General features: G+C 42.2%; 2 protein-coding genes and 1 long non-coding RNA gene across 4 annotated transcripts in view; 2 read left to right on the top strand and 1 right to left on the bottom strand.

The window, feature by feature from the left end:
* Window positions 1–977, top strand: part of LOC124648183 (probable protein ABIL4) — a 2,014-nt gene extending 1,037 nt beyond the window's left edge. Inside the window, exons 2-6 of the mRNA XM_047187986.1 lie at window positions 87–237; window positions 328–427; window positions 521–604; window positions 702–774; window positions 893–977. Of these exons, the coding sequence (XP_047043942.1) occupies window positions 87–237; window positions 328–427; window positions 521–604; window positions 702–774; window positions 893–977 (493 nt within the window). The remainder of the gene's footprint in view (window positions 1–86; window positions 238–327; window positions 428–520; window positions 605–701; window positions 775–892) is intronic.
* A 190-nt stretch (window positions 978–1,167) lies between these two features.
* Window positions 1,168–1,671, top strand: LOC124706996. The gene is made up of 2 exons (XR_007004647.1): window positions 1,168–1,257; window positions 1,387–1,671. It is a non-coding gene; the product is annotated as an uncharacterized LOC124706996 (long non-coding RNA).
* Window positions 1,531–7,750, bottom strand: LOC124706994 (calcium-dependent protein kinase 15). Of its 2 annotated transcripts, XM_047238659.1 has the most exons (8): window positions 7,059–7,750; window positions 6,776–6,919; window positions 6,480–6,632; window positions 6,182–6,297; window positions 5,905–6,072; window positions 5,453–5,580; window positions 5,266–5,365; window positions 1,531–2,357 (listed from the first exon to the last, which is right to left on the bottom strand). In XM_047238659.1, the coding sequence occupies exons 1-8, from the start codon at window positions 7,747–7,749 to the stop codon at window positions 2,271–2,273; spliced, it is 1,587 nt and encodes a 528-aa protein (XP_047094615.1). In that variant the 5' UTR covers window position 7,750; the 3' UTR covers window positions 1,531–2,270. The 2 variants fall into 2 exon arrangements, with proteins under 2 accessions (XP_047094615.1, XP_047094616.1); XM_047238660.1 differs by lacking the exon at window positions 5,905–6,072 and having other exon boundaries at window positions 7,059–7,570.
* Window positions 7,751–15,368: the final 7,618 nt, after the last annotated feature.

The raw sequence follows: 15,368 nt of genomic DNA, 5'->3' as shown, positions 1-15,368 counted from the left end.
TTGGTGGATGAACAGAATGCATGTAGTAATCTTGCTTCAGAACCCAACATATTTTCGTGAACACTGAACTTGCTAATTGCCATCAGGGTGCTGGACAACCTGAAAGACTACGCGGTCCGGGCCGTCGTCAATGCTGTCGATCACCTGGGCACGGTCGCCTACAAGTTGACGGACCTGTTCGAGCAGCAGGCTTCGGAGATCTCAGCCTTTGAGCTGAAGGTGGCACGGCTGAACCAGGTACTGCTGCCTACCTGTACTGCCGAGCAGTCTATGCCGGGGAAACTATGCTGTTAAACTGACTGACAGCACTCTGTTGCACACCCGTAGCAAATCTTCACCTGCCAGATCTACGTGGACAAAGAAGGTGCCAGACAGCAGCAAATGATGGGAGCAAACATGAAGCACCACAAGCACTATATCCTGCCATGTAAGGAACGCAGAACTAGCAGGGTGTACGCTATCTTAACTTTTAGCTAGGAGAACAGCTGAACTGAACTTCTAAATTTTCTGTGCAATGTAGCTACTAGTTATAAAAGAACCCAGGCTGTTGCACACCTGGGAACAGACACAAATCAGGAATCAAAGCCTAGACCTTACCCGTCAGGTGCTTACTATATTATTCATCATATTGCAAATTTCATGTCTGGTACTCAGTACTCGCCATATTAAGCCGAAAAAATACTCCCACTTCTTGTGTGCAGCAAAGACACTTTCTTGGCATCTGGCATCAGATAATAGCCCTTCGGTAAATGGTGCACAAAAACCTACATTCATGTAAGACTGTCATCCCATTTTTGTTCAGATTAGTCTCAGGAATGTCTTATTTGATCTGCTAATTGCAATGGATCTGTGTTCTTCTGATCTAACTTGTTGCCATCTGGTTTTCGTGCAGCCTAGGTGACAATATACCGTCTAAACCTGCATCAGATGGTTTGTTTCTTTTTGGTAATTCATTCTACTTCTGTTTGAGCTCTTAGAGGACATGGAAACATATGAACACAATGTTACCTATCAAATGCACACATTTGTTAACTGCTGTTCCGGAATTGCATTTCTATTTACACTGAAACTAGAATTTTGATAAGTGGGTGCACCAGGGATTTGTGTACTGAATCTTCCATCTGAATTAATAATGTTGCAAGATTCATCTGAATTACTAATGTTGCAGGGAAGGAGTTGCCTGCTTCTCCCATGCGCAAGCCTCTACAATCGAATCACAATACCAGATCTGACGTTACACAAAAAGGCAGCGCAAAGGTAAATTTGAATATGATGTAAACCTAAAATGAAATCACTTAAAAAATGGTATCATCATGGTCCCATCGCACTATCCTCCCCTTAGTTTATTTTCCTTGTTTCTAATGGCATCACTGTATGCAATTTCAGGATCAGTCAGGCTTGAGGCATATGACGACATTCAGTTCTTTCGACGGCCCTAAAGGGCGTGAAATCCAAAAGGTTCCTGTCGGCACAAAGAGCATGCTAACAGCTCTGTTTATCAAGCACAAGTCAGTCAAGATGAAAAAGATCTCAGCCAGATGATCCTCTTTTGCTCATGTAATGCCAAGGGATGTAACTGTATGTAGAGTAAACTCGTTTGTTCTTTTCATCTCAGAATCTGTAACATGTTATCCTGCTGATGATCTAAATGTAAGATTTCATAACAGAATACATCTGTTTTGTATGCTCTCTTGCCGTGTAATTCTGCTTGCCAGAAGCTTTGGTATTTAGCATCATATAATATGCAGTTGTGCCGCTTGAAGATGACGAACAATAGTATCTTCTATCTCTATAGCGGATGACTCCAAGTCTCCAAGACTGTCATTACAACCGGTAGACAGATGCAATGATTGACATCTCAAGGTATTGCAAGTTCAGAAGTATGCTGAGCTATATTCATCTGAACACATGATGTTGCTTGATATGATCATCTGGAAGTGTTTTACATGACCTTCTCTTACATAAATGATCAAGTGGAAGAAACACAACACCAGACGCATTGCCTCATAAGTCATATATTACATGGAAGCACAAGAAAACACCACTTTTTTCGGAAAAAAAGCACCACTCAGCTCAAAAACATGTGAAGGGAAGAATTGTCAATGACTCCAATGTGTCCCAATATACAGATTCGCTTGCAGATACCTTGTTGAATTCCGTGGCCGAGTATGAATGGCTTTGCTCATTCCTCCCCAATTAAAAAGATCTTGATTCATTACCTGTCTCAATGGATTCACAGAAATTGCAAGCTTCACCTAAACCATCGCAATTTAAAATAGTCGCCGTCTGTTTGGAACAATCTCTGGGCCGTTATTCTTCATCATCGCAACAAACTCCTCATAGTTAATCTTCCCATCCTAAGAAATAAAATAAGAAACGCAGTAGTGAGTAAGTGATTTAACTAGTGCTTCATTTGCTTCAAAAAGAAAATGTAGTACTCCCTCCGTTCACTAATTTAGTTTGCCAAAACGTCTTATATTAGTGAACAAAGGAAGTACATCATTTAAACATGTTTTACCTGTGAATGTCAGGATAAGTAATGTTCAAAACTACCAAAAAGGTTAAAGCAACTTGGATGAAGTCTTTCTTGAAGCTGAAGCTTACAGTAAAAGGAATGAATTCAGTTTGTTTCTCTAAGATAAGCAAGTGCGTTCTTAAAACTAAGCAGTTTGGATAGAACGCCAAGTGCTTCTCATCAACATAAACAATTCCTTTATCCCAAATAAACACTTTTGTACGTATCCAGTCTGAGGGGAATCACTATAAGATGGATATGTCAAGGGCTAGATGTTTTTGGGACGGAGTAGGCGGGAAAAAGAAATATCGAATGGTTAGATGGGAGAGATTGTGTAAACCCAAAATCTTTGGTGGCCTAGGCTTCACTGACACATAAGTTTGATACATTTGCTAATTTAGCAAATGGATCTACAAATTGGAGAATGGTGTTCAGAACATGAGCTGTCAAATTCTCAGGAACAAGTATATGGGGGAGGCAGTTTTTTTTTCAGTTTAGAGGTGACAGTGGGTCACAATTCTGGGAAAGCTTGCATTAGATCAAACATTGGTTTAAGATGGGGCGCAGTTACAGTTTGGGCAATGGGAGGAAAACAGCCTTCTGGCTGGATGTTTGGGTAACAAAATATTCTTTGAAAACATTGTTCCCATCCATTTTTAGGTCTTGTGAACAACAAAATTGGACTGTTGCTCAAGTTGTCCAGCCTAGTGGTTTTTTCCTAACCTTCAACAGATCTTTTGGACCAGTTGAAAAGGTGGAATGGACTGAGCTTAACAACATGTTGGGCAATGTTCTGTTGACAGGAGAGGGGCTGTGGTTAAGTGGGATTTAGAGAAGAAAGGTAGATTTACCCCCAAGTCCCTGTATAGGTTCATTCTCGATCCTGGGGTCTGTGATGTGAGGATGGACATATAGAAATCGAGCTGCCCACTGAAACAGAAGAACTTTGTTTGGCTTCATTTCAGAGGGAAAATCCAATCTGTGTTGCATTTGGTTACCAGAAACTGGCCGGGCTCTGAATTTTGTGCCTCGTGTGGTGTAGTTGAGAATGTAGACCATATCATCTTCAACTGCCCCGTGGAAATGCTTAACGCTATCGTTCTTTGAAATACCTAAAGGGGTAAGAAAAAGACTGGACCTTTTTAGATCTAGGTTTTTCTGGCAAAGTAATGGCCATAAGAGAAAGTATAGACTAACTCGATGGAACATCATTTGTAGACCCAAAGATCATGGTGGACTTGCAGTGGAAGTTTTAAAGATAAAAAAAGTAAGTGTTTATTGAGAAAATGGCTTTTAAAACTCTTAACCGAACAAAATATCATCATTCGAAGTCTCTGTCTCAAGTGAAGTCGAAGTCTTCGGACTCCCTTTCTTGGAAAGGTCTAATGAAAATAAAAGATGAGTTCTTTGAACGAGGCTCTTTCGCCGTTGGCGATGATGAGGAAACTCGTTTTGGAGAGGACACGTGGCTAGGGGACACGCCTTTTTCTCAACAATATCCATCTTTATTTAATATAGTGCACAGAAAACAGGTTTCTGGTTCTAATGTTATGTCTCAAAAATTGTGTGGCGAATTGTTCGTATGACATTTAATATTATCCCTCCCACTAATGTCACAAATTTGTTTGGCAATTGGCTTGCGAAAAAAGAAAAAGTGCAAATCCAATTTGGAGTCTGTGCTTTAGTCTGGGCCATATGGAACACTAGAAATGATTATATTTTAACAATGCAAAATCAACTTTTACACAGGTAATTCCGTTGGCTACCCATTGGATCCACTGTGGTCCTTCCTACAACCAACGGAGAGGCGCGAGGATTTGGCTACTAGGTGCAACCGGCTAGAGAAGGTTGCATAGTATTTGTAAAGCCAGTGCAGTTGGCGTTTTGATCTTAGGATAACATGTTAGTGCAGAGTCACTTCATGTTTTCTCTATTTTTTAGATGGTTGATTCATGTATCGACCTATGACCAACTTTAATAAGGTAATAAAAAGGCGCATGCATGGCTAGGGCGATGTCTCCTTTTCGAAATAAAATCTGATGTGTGATATGTGATTGCTTTGGTTTGAATGTTGTGCCCAGGAATAGGGATGGATTTGTTGAGTTGTGCCTTCAGCGGGAATCCCCTTCTCCGCTTTATCGAGCCTTTTCTCTCACGTTATAGTAGAGGCCGTTGATCGTGCGTACACGGCTCGCAACAACTGAAGAGATCCTAGCGATGTTCGATGGCAAACTATGCGAGCTGGTTCCTGGAGATGTTGAAGACCGAGCAGGTGAAGGCTGACATGTTGGCAACTTGGCATCAGTGTCTGGAGAGTGCTGGGTTTGTGTAATCTGGAGTTTGTTGCATTTACCTTTTGTGTTTCTGTAAGAAATCTCTACCCTGTGTGAGCTTGTGTCCTCACTTAGGCTTGTCTGTAGCTTTTAGGGCATTCACTTTCTTTCCCTCTGTTGGTACAGCCTACGGCGGCCTCCCTGTGTTTGTGTGTAAGACCTGTTGAGCTTTCAATACAAGGCAATGTTTGTAGCTTTTAGGGTCTTGTTTCAAAAAGTATATATTGATAACTGAAGCTCCCTCCATGTCTCACAGATGATAATTTTAATTTATCATATGTTCCAACTGAACAGTAAGTTAGAAACATCAGTTCAATATTTTACGTCTTCGTGACTGAGATGATGCATCACAAATGTATGCTCAGACAGCAGCCAGTAGACTTATTTAGGCATTTACAGTTTACTGGAGTTACTCACATGATCTGTATCCACTTCAGCAATGATATCTTTGATTGTTGCCTCGTCACCCATATCATACTTCTTGAGAGCTTCTTCCAACTCATCAACTGTTATGTACCTATGCAAAAGAAAAGTTTGCAAGCAGTCAATGTAAAATGTCAAAGTTGGCAGATTAATTTACAGATAGTTAGAGAGGTGAAATTACCCGCTATGGTCCTTGTCAAAATACTCGAATGCTTTAAATATGTGATCTTCCTTCTCTAGTCTATTCATGTGCATGGTTGCTGATATGAATTCGCCATAATCAATGGTCCCATTTCCATCAACATCAGCCTGTTCAAGAATATAAGATAATCTATGAGCAGATGAAACGGAAAGTGCTGTACTTGTCGGACAACTCAGACCAGTTCTACCAGACATGTGGATGTGTCAATTTCAGTTGAAGTTGTTATATGTTATCATTCACTTTCTTCCTTTTTGGTTATAAGTTCCAGTACGCTATTTGCATTAATGCTGAACAAAGAGAAACATGCAACTTTGTTTCGTTCCTATCAGGGCACATGTGTCATACCATGCCGATAAGCAAAGAATGCAGAGACTGGAAGGAAGAAGCAAATTTTGAACAGTCAGACTATGGAGGACGAGATATCAACATACCGCTTCCATCAACTGTCTCAATTCTGGTTCGGTGATTTTGGTACCAAGCTTTGGCAAGCCAGCCCTTAGTTCTTCAAGAGTAATTGTACCACTGTTATCAGTATCCAGCGATTTGAACATTTCTCTTAAGCCCATGATCTCTTCCTCTGACAAACTCTCTGCAACGATCTGATTACAACACAGAACATGAGTAACAGGATTTTACCATGCACCCCAGGCTGGACTATCGAGCAAGAAAAGAAAAGAGAGTTTCAAGTTCAGATCATATGCTGAGTACCTTCAAGGCAACCTTCTTAAGCTTGTTCATCGCCCTGAACTGCTTCATTCTACTGATCACCGTAATATCAAGTGGTTTGTCTGGGGCCTCTCCATCCTCTCTAATCCATGGATGGTCTGTGTGCTTAATGAATTAGATCGCGACACTAGTACACACAAGACTCGGTTTGTAGAGACAGCATATAACAAATAGAAGTAGGCATTACACTATCATGAACATGAGCACAATATCGATCTGCACAACGAAGATAGACACACACAAAAAACAGGAGCCAAGTCTGAAGCAGAAGAGAACATACTCAAAATTTCGGCAGCGGTAAGCCGCTCCCTGGGGTCTTGCTTTAGCATCCTCTTGACCAAGTCTTTTGCACCATTTGAAATCGATGGCCAGGGTTCCGACGAGAAATCTATGTGGCCTTTAAGAACGGCGTCGAATATACCATCCTCGTTCTCTGGCAAGACCAAGGGAGGAAGAAGGCACATATACAGGGTTTCAATGGCATCAAATTTTGCAAGTGGAATTTTCTTCATGCTCGGGCCGCTGCATCAGCACACAGGCCAAAACTTGACTGGCACAACCAGCAAGAACACGCACCTGCCCAGAAAGGAGGGACGCCGGAGAGGAGAATGTAGAGGATAACCCCGGCGCTCCATATGTCGGCCTCGGCTCCGTATCGCCGCTTGAGCACCTCCGGAGCGACGTAATACGCGCTCCCAACAAGATCCTTGAACTGCTCACCTGCACAATTTGCAAGATCTCACCTTTAATCTTGAGCACTTACAAACATGAGCTCAGTGACTAAATTCAGGGCGGGGAATTGTTGAGGTTTCTCCAGCCATGAATTCTTCTAGAGGTAATTAATGAAAGAATAGATTACCTGGCTTGAAGAAGACCGATAGTCCGAAATCAGTGGCCTTGAGCGGCGAGTCCTCCCGCTTATTGAGAAACAAGAAATTCTCGGGCTTGAGATCCCTATGCATGACCCCCATGGAGTGGCAGCTGTGGACGACGGAGACGACCTCCCTGCATAGCGCGGCGGCGGCGCGCTCGGAGTAGTGTCCGCGGGCGATGATGCGGTCGAAGAGCTCGCCGCCCTCGCAGAGCTCCATGACGAGGTTGACGGAGTGGCGGTCCTCGAAGGCGCCGTGCAGCTCGACGATGCTGCGGTGGCCGGTGAGGTGGTGCATGATCTGCACCTCGCGGCGCACGTCCTCGGCGTCGGAGGCGTGCGCGAGCTTGCGGGCCGCGATGGACTTGCAGGCGCGCCGCGCGCCGGACGCCTTGTGGGTGGCCAGGTAGGTGACGCCGAACTGGCCGCGGCCCAGCTCGCGGCCGAAGGTGTAGGTCGCGCGCACGTCCTCCATTGGGCGGCCGAGGACGCGGCCGACGTCCGGGGGGAGTGGGGGGTGGGGAGGGGGAGCGGGGACGGAGACGGGGGGTTGTGGTGGGGGTGGGGGAGGGGGTTGGCGCCGGTTCTTGGGGCGCGGCCAGTTGGGCTGCTTGGGGTGGGAGGACTGGTGGTGCTCGTCCGGGGGTGGGGCGCGCGGGCGGGAGGCGCGGCCGCCCATGGCGGCGGCGGGGGGTTGGGAGTGGCGGCGGCGGCGGGGGAAGAGAGGAGGAGTGGAGTGAGAAGGAGGGGGACGAGGCGTCCATGGTTTTGCCTTGTCCAGTCCTTTGGCCCTTTTGGAGCGTACGGTGGTGCGCGTGGAGGCGGGTGGTGGTCGGCGTCCGGTCTGCCGTGGCTGGCAGGCAGGCTGACCCGTGCCGTCAGTGACGATGACGATGGATGGATAAGTGGCGGCCGTTGACGGGGGGCAGTTGCGTCGCAGTTTCTAGCAGTCGACGGCAGCACAGTGCGGCCATTCCCACCACCGGCCGGAACTTTCCTCCGTCGCACGCACCCCTTTTCACGCGCTCCACCCAGCAGAGCTCCGGCGACGTCGCCATCGCCATCGCCATCGCGTGTGCCTCCTCTTGTTGAATTATTACGTATCTTTTGGCCGCCTAAAACGAGTAGTCCAATCTTTGCTCGGGAATGCATGATCTACCAAGCCACGCCATTTGACTGTCATCTTGATAGCTGAATGCCGACAAGGCGTTTCTGAACCCGATGTCATATGTTTCTGCTTCTGATTGAATAAAAAATCGGAAAAAATAGTAAATAAATTTACAAAACTGAAGCTTTTGTGCACAAGTGTTCTAAGTGCATACCAAAAATCTCCGAAAAAACATATGTAGCGGTCTACGCAATTAAAATTTCAGTTTTTTTTTTAAATTTTGTTTACTATTTTTTTATTTAACCAGAAGCATATATATGAACTCACGTTTAGAACTGATTTTTCATTTAAATGCTCTTGGTTTCGCATTCTCTTATTCATATTATATTCTGGTTTAAATTAAACTTTAACCATACATTGTCGGGTGTCATGGGACAAGGAAGGGTTTCTACTTTGCAACATGAAAGGTGCATGAATTCTGCGACTTGCATGTCAGGTTTGGTTGGGAGATCGAACTTCACATGGAGCATATGAGTGTGCAATGTGGACCTTTATATGGCGGACTTGCACTTACACTGAATTTTTTTTCCCTCTTAAATTTGTGTTCATTTCACGGTTATTTTCTCGGCTGATTTTTCCGATATTTGCTGAAACCGTTTATTCAGGTTACCAGCAAAAAAACTTTCTACCGATCATCGATATTTATAAACTTTCTTAGACTTAAAGTTTTTTGCTAAATTCATTTGACGAATCTTGGCCAGTATTTCAAGCTATATTTTTGGTATTTCCGAAAACCGTAAATACCAGTGCCCACCGGTAAATTTTTTCAACCGAGAAAAAACCCTTTGTTCCTTCCATATTTGAGAATTGCATGTCGTACTGAACTATCCTTTTAGAGAAGTTATCGAAATGCCATCAAAGAATTGTCGCGTTTCAAAAATGTCATCAAAATATCCATTGCTTCGAATGTGTCATTAAACGAGGGTTGTCGTTTCCAGAATGCCACTTCCGGTAAGTCTTTTGTGGTAATACTATTAGACACGTGTTTCATTTTTCTCAAGATTTTGTTGACAAAAAAAAATCGGAAGTGTTATGCCTTGATCTTTTACATGCAAATATTGCAACATAATATAAACAATATAATAGTCATTTCACTAATACCATTTCAGCTCATGTCCAGCAAATAAAATAAGGATTAAGTATATTTTTGGTCCCTCATATCTTGCAAAAGTTTAGCTTTGGTCCCTCAACTTTGTTTTGGTTTAAACCTGCCCTCAAACTCTCAATTAAATCTAATTTTGATCCCTGATAGCGGTTTAACGATGATTTACCGGTTTTTGACTCTACTTTTGCCACCGTCGACAGATTTGGACATGTTTAGTCCATGTAGGACCATCTCACGTCGAGATCAGTTATGCATTTAGCATTACGAACGTTCGCCGGTGAGATCGCGATCATTATCCGTTTGACGTGTAGTAACCCTAACTCTTCTCCAACACCCAGCGGCGGCACCTGACATGACGAGTGATACGTCTCCAACGTATCGATAATTTCTTGTGTTCCATGCCACATTATTGATGTTATCTACATGTTTTATGCACACTTTATATCATATTCGTGCATTTTACGGAACTAACCTATTAACAAGATGCCGAAGTGCCGATTCTTGTTTTCTGCTGTTTTTGGTTTCAGAAATCCTAGTAAAGAAATATTCTCGGAATTGGACGAAATAAAAGCCCGGAGGCCTATTTTCTCACGAAGCTTCCGGAAGTCCGAAGGAGAGACGAAGAGGGGCCACGGGGAGCCAAACCCTAGGGCGGCGCGGCCCCCCTTGGCCGCGCGGCCCTGTGGTGTGGGCCCCCGTGCCGCCTCTTGACTTGCCCTTCCGCCTACAAATAGCCTCCGTGACGAAACCCCCGATGCCGAGAGCCACGATACGGAAAACATTGCCGAGACGCCGTCGCCGCCGATCCCATCTCGGGGGATCCCGGAGATCGCCTCCGGCACCCTGCCGGAGAGGGGATTCATCTCCCGGAGGACTCTACACCGCCATGGTCGCCTCCGGAGTGATGAGTGAGTAGTCTACCCACTGGACTATGGGTCCATAGCGGTAGCTAGATGGTTGTCTTCTCCCCATTGTGCTATCATTGTCGGATCTTGTGAGCTGCCTATCATGATCAAGATCATCTATATGTAATTCTATATGTTGCGTTTGTTGGGATCCGATGAATAGAGAATACTTGTTATGTTGATTATCAAAGTTATGCTTATGTGTTGTTTATGATCTTGCATGCTCTCCGTTATTAGTAGATGCTCTGGCCAAGTAGATGCTTTTAACTCCAAGAGGGAGTACTTATGCTCGATAGTGGGTTCATGCTGCATTGACACCAGGACGGTGACGGAAAGTTCTAAGGTTGTGTTGTCGTTGTTGCCACTAGGGATAAAACATTGATGCTATGTCCAAGGATGTAGTTGTTGATTACATTACGCACCATACTTAATGCAATTGTCTCGTTGCTTGCAACTTAATGCTTGGAGGGGTTCGGATGATAACCTGAAGGTGGACTTTTTAGGCATAGATGCGGTTGGATGGCGGTCTATGTACTTTGTCGTAATGCCCAATTAAATCTCACTATACTCATCATGATATGTATGTGCATGGTCATGCTCTCTTTATTTGTCAATTGCCCAAGCTGTAATTTGTTCACCCAACATGCTTGTTCGTCTTATGGGAGAGACACCTCTAGTGAGCTGTGGACCCCGGTCCAATTCTCTTTACTTGAAATACAATCTACTTGCAATACTTGTTTCTACTTGTTTTCTCTGCAAACAATCATCTTCCACACAATACGGTTAATCCTTTGTTACAGCAAGCCGGTGAGATTGACAACCTCACTTGTTTCGTTGGGGCAAAGTAGCTTGGTTGTGTTGTGCGGGTTCCACGTTGGCGCCGGAATCTCCGGTGTTGCGCCGCACTACATCCCGCCGCCATCAACCTTCAACGTGCTTCTTGGCTCCTCCTGGTTCGATAAACCTTGGTTTCTTTCGAGGGAAAACTTGCTGCTGTGCTCATCATACCTTCCTCTTGGGGTTGCCCAACGAACGTGTGAAATACACGCCATCAAGCATATTTTCCGGCGCCGTTGCCGGGAGATCAAGACACGCTGCAAGGGGAGTCTCCACTTCTCAATCTCTTTACTTTGTTTTTGTCTTGCTTTATTTTATTTACTACTTTGTTTGCTGCACTATATCAAAATACAAAAAAATTAGTTGCTAGTTTTACTTTATTTGCTATCTTGTTTGCTATATCAAAAACACAAAAAAATTAGTTTACTTGCATTTACTTTATCTAGTTTGCTTTATTTACTGTTGCTAAAATGGCCAACGCTGAAAATACTAAGTTGTGTGACTTCACAACCACAAATAATAATGATTTCTTATGCACACCTATTGCTCCACCTGCTACTACGGCAGAATTCTTTGAAATTAAACCTGCTTTACTTGAATCTTGTCATGAAAGATCAATTTTCCGGAATTAGTTCGATGATGCTGCTTGCCCATCTTAATAAGTTTGTTGAACTATGCGAAATGCAAAAATATAAAGATGTAGATGGTGATATTATTAAACTAAAATTGTTCCCTTTCTCATTAAGAGGAAGAGCTAAAGATTGGTTGCTATCTCTGCCTAAGAATAGTATTGATTCATGGACTAAATGCAAGGATGCTTTTATTGGTAGATATTATCCCCCTGCTAAAATTATATCTTTGAGGAGTAGCATAATGAATTTTAAACAATTAGATACTGAACATGTTGCTCAAGCTTGGGAAAGAATGAAATCTCTGGTTAAAAATTGCCCAACCCATGGACTGACTACTTGGATGATCATCCAAACCTTCTATGCAGGACTAAATTTTTCTTCGCGGAATTTATTGGATTCAGCTGCTGGAGGTACCTTTATGTCCATCACTCTTGGTGAAGCAACAAAGCTTCTTGATAATATGATGATCAACTACTCTGAATGGCACACGGAAAGAGCTCCACAAGGTAAGAAGGTAAATTCTGTTGAAGAAACCTCTTCCTTGAGTGATAAGATTGATGTTATTATGTCTATGCTTGTGAACGGTAGGGCTAATATTAATTCTAATAATGTTCCGTTAGCGTCATTAGTTGCTCAAAAAGAATATGTTGATGTGAATTTCATTAAAAATAACAATCACAATGATTCTAGGCCATACTCTGCTAATGGTAACTCTTATGGTAGATATGCTTCACCTAATGAAGAAAAGATGTTAGAAATTGAAAGATCCACCAAGAGTTTTATGCAATCACAATATGAGCAAAATAAATTGTTTACTAAAATTATGAATGAGCAATCTACCTTGTTGAAGAATATAGAAAATCAACTTAAAAATCTGAATAGGGAAATCTCGGGGTTACAAACTAAACTTGCTAGTGCTGAAACCCGAATCTCATACATGTCTGCATCACAATCTTCTTTAATTAATAAAATGGCTGCTAAACCTGAGGATTTAGATGATAAAATTACTACTACAGCAAATGCCATTCAAGTTAGAATTAATGAGAATATAAGATTAATGGCTGAACTACGTGCTAGGTGGGATAGAGAAGAAAATGAAAAACTAGCTAAAGAGAAGAATATAGCTAAAGTTTGGACTATTACCACCACTAGTAATGCTAATGCTACACATGTTGCTGCACCTCCTACTCATACTAATAAAAGAATTGGTGTTAGCAATGTTTCCACTTCTAATGCAAAGCGCGAAAAACTGCCTGAAACTGCTAAAACTGCTGAAATTGCATGTGATAAAGCTGCTGAAATTTTTTCCAACATTGGGGATGATGATCCCATTGCTTTAGATTATAATGGTTTGAATTTTGATGATTGCCACATCTCTGAAGTTATAAAGTTCTTGCAAAAACTTGCTAAAAGTCCTAATGCTAGTGCTATAAATTTGGCTTTCACGCATCATATTACAAATGCTCTCATAAAAGCTAGAGAAGAGAAACTAGAGCGCGAAGCCTCTATTCCTAAAAAGCTAGAAGATGGTTGGGAGCCCATCATTAAGGTGAAGGTTAAAGATTTTGATTGTAATGCTTTATGTGATCTTGGTGCAAGTATTTCTGTTATGCCTAAGAAAATTTATAATATGCTTGACTTGCCACCGCTGAAAAATTGTTATTTGGATGTTAATCTTGCTGATCATTCTACAAAGAAACCTTTGGGTAAAGTTGATAATGTTCGCATTACCGTTAACAATAATCTTGTTCCCGTTGATTTTGTTGTCTTGGATATTGAATGCAATGCATCTTGTCCAATTATATTGGGAAGACCTTTTCTTCGAACTGTTGGTGCTATTATTGATATGAGGGAAGGTAATATAAAATATCAATTTCCTCTCAAGAAAGGTATGGAACACTTCCCTAGAAAGAGAATGAAGGTACCTTATGATTCTATTATTAGAACAAATTATGATGTTGATGCTTCATCTCTCGATAATACTTGATACACACTTTCGCGCCTAGCTGAAAGGCGTTAAGAAAAGCGCTTATGGGAGACAACCCATGTTTTTACCTACAGTACTTTGTTTTTATTTTGTGTCTTGGAAGTTGTTTACTACTGTAGCAACCTCTCCTTATCTTAGTTTTGAGTTTTGTTGTGCCAAGTTAAGCCGTTGATAGAAAAGTAAGTACTAGATTTGGATTACTGCGCAGTTCCAGATTTCTTTGCTGTCACGAATCTGAGCCCACTGCCCTGCAGGAAGCTCAGAAAATTATGCCAATTTACGTGCATGATCCTCAGATATGTACGCAACTTTCATTCAATTTGAGCATTTTCATTTGAGCAAGTCTGGTGCCATTTTAAAATTCGTCAATACGAACTGTTCTGTTTTGACAGATTCTGCCTTTTATTTCGCATTGCCTCTTTCGCTATGTTGGATGAATTTCTTTGATCCACTAATGTCCAGTAGCATTATGCAATGTCCAGAAGTGTTAAGAATGAGTGTGTCACCTCTGAATATGTCAATTTATATTGTGCACTAACCCTCTAATGAGTTGTTTCGAGTTTGGTGTGGAGGAAGTTTTCAAGGATCAAGAGAGGAGTATGATGCAACATGATCAAGGAGAGTGAAAGCTCTAAGCTTGGGGATGCACCCGGTGGTTCACCCCTGCATATATCAAGAAGACTCAAGCGTCTAAGCTTGGGGATGCCCAAGGCATCCCCTTCTTCATCAACAAATTATCGGGTTCCTCCCCTGAAACTACATTTTTATTCGGCCACATCTTATGTGCTTTTTCTTGGAGCGTCGGTTTGTTTTTGTTTTTGTTTTGTTTGAATAAAATGGATCCTAGCATTCACTTTATGGGAGAGATACACACTCCGCTGTAGCATATGGACAAATATGTCCTTGGTTTCTACTCATAGTATTCATGGCGAAGTTTCTCCTTCGTTAAATTGTTATATGGTTGGAATTGGAAAATGATACATGTAGTAATTGCTATAAATGTTTTGGGTAATGTGATACTTGGCAATTGTTGTGTTCATGTTTAAGCTCTTGCATCATATGCTTTGCACCCATTAATGAAGAAATACATAGAGCATGCTAAAATTTGGTTTGCATATTTGGTTTCTCTAAGGTCTAGATAATTTCTAGTTTTGAGTTTGAACAACAAGGAAGACGGTATAGAGTATTATAATGCTTTCAATATGTCTTTTATGTGAGTTTTGCTGTACTAGTTCATCCTTGTGTTTGCCTCAAACAACCTTGCTAGCCTAAACCTTGTATCGAGAGGGAATACTTCTCATGCATCCAAAATACTTGAGCCAACCATTATGCCATTTGTGTCCACCATACCTACCTACTACATGGTATTTTCCCGCCATTCCAAAGTAAATTGCTTGAGTGCTACCTTTAAAATTCCATCATTCACCTTTGCAATATATAGCTCATGGGACAAATAGCTTAAAAACTATTGTGGTATTGAATATGTAATTATGCACTTTATCTCTTATTAAGTTGCTTGTTGTGCGATAACCATGTTTACTGGGGAACGCCATCAACTCATTGTTGAATTTCATGTGAGTTGCTATGCATGTTCGTCTTGTCCGAAGTAAGGGCGATCTACACTGAGTTGAATGGTTTGAGCATGCATATTGTGAGAGAAGAAC

The sequence above is a fragment of the Lolium rigidum genome, chromosome 4 (assembly GCF_022539505.1).
Source record: "Lolium rigidum isolate FL_2022 chromosome 4, APGP_CSIRO_Lrig_0.1, whole genome shotgun sequence".
Taxonomy (NCBI): domain Eukaryota; kingdom Viridiplantae; phylum Streptophyta; class Magnoliopsida; order Poales; family Poaceae; genus Lolium; species Lolium rigidum.
The sequence above is the reverse complement of the archived record's forward strand: the minus strand, read 5'-3'. Positions and strand labels throughout refer to the sequence as shown.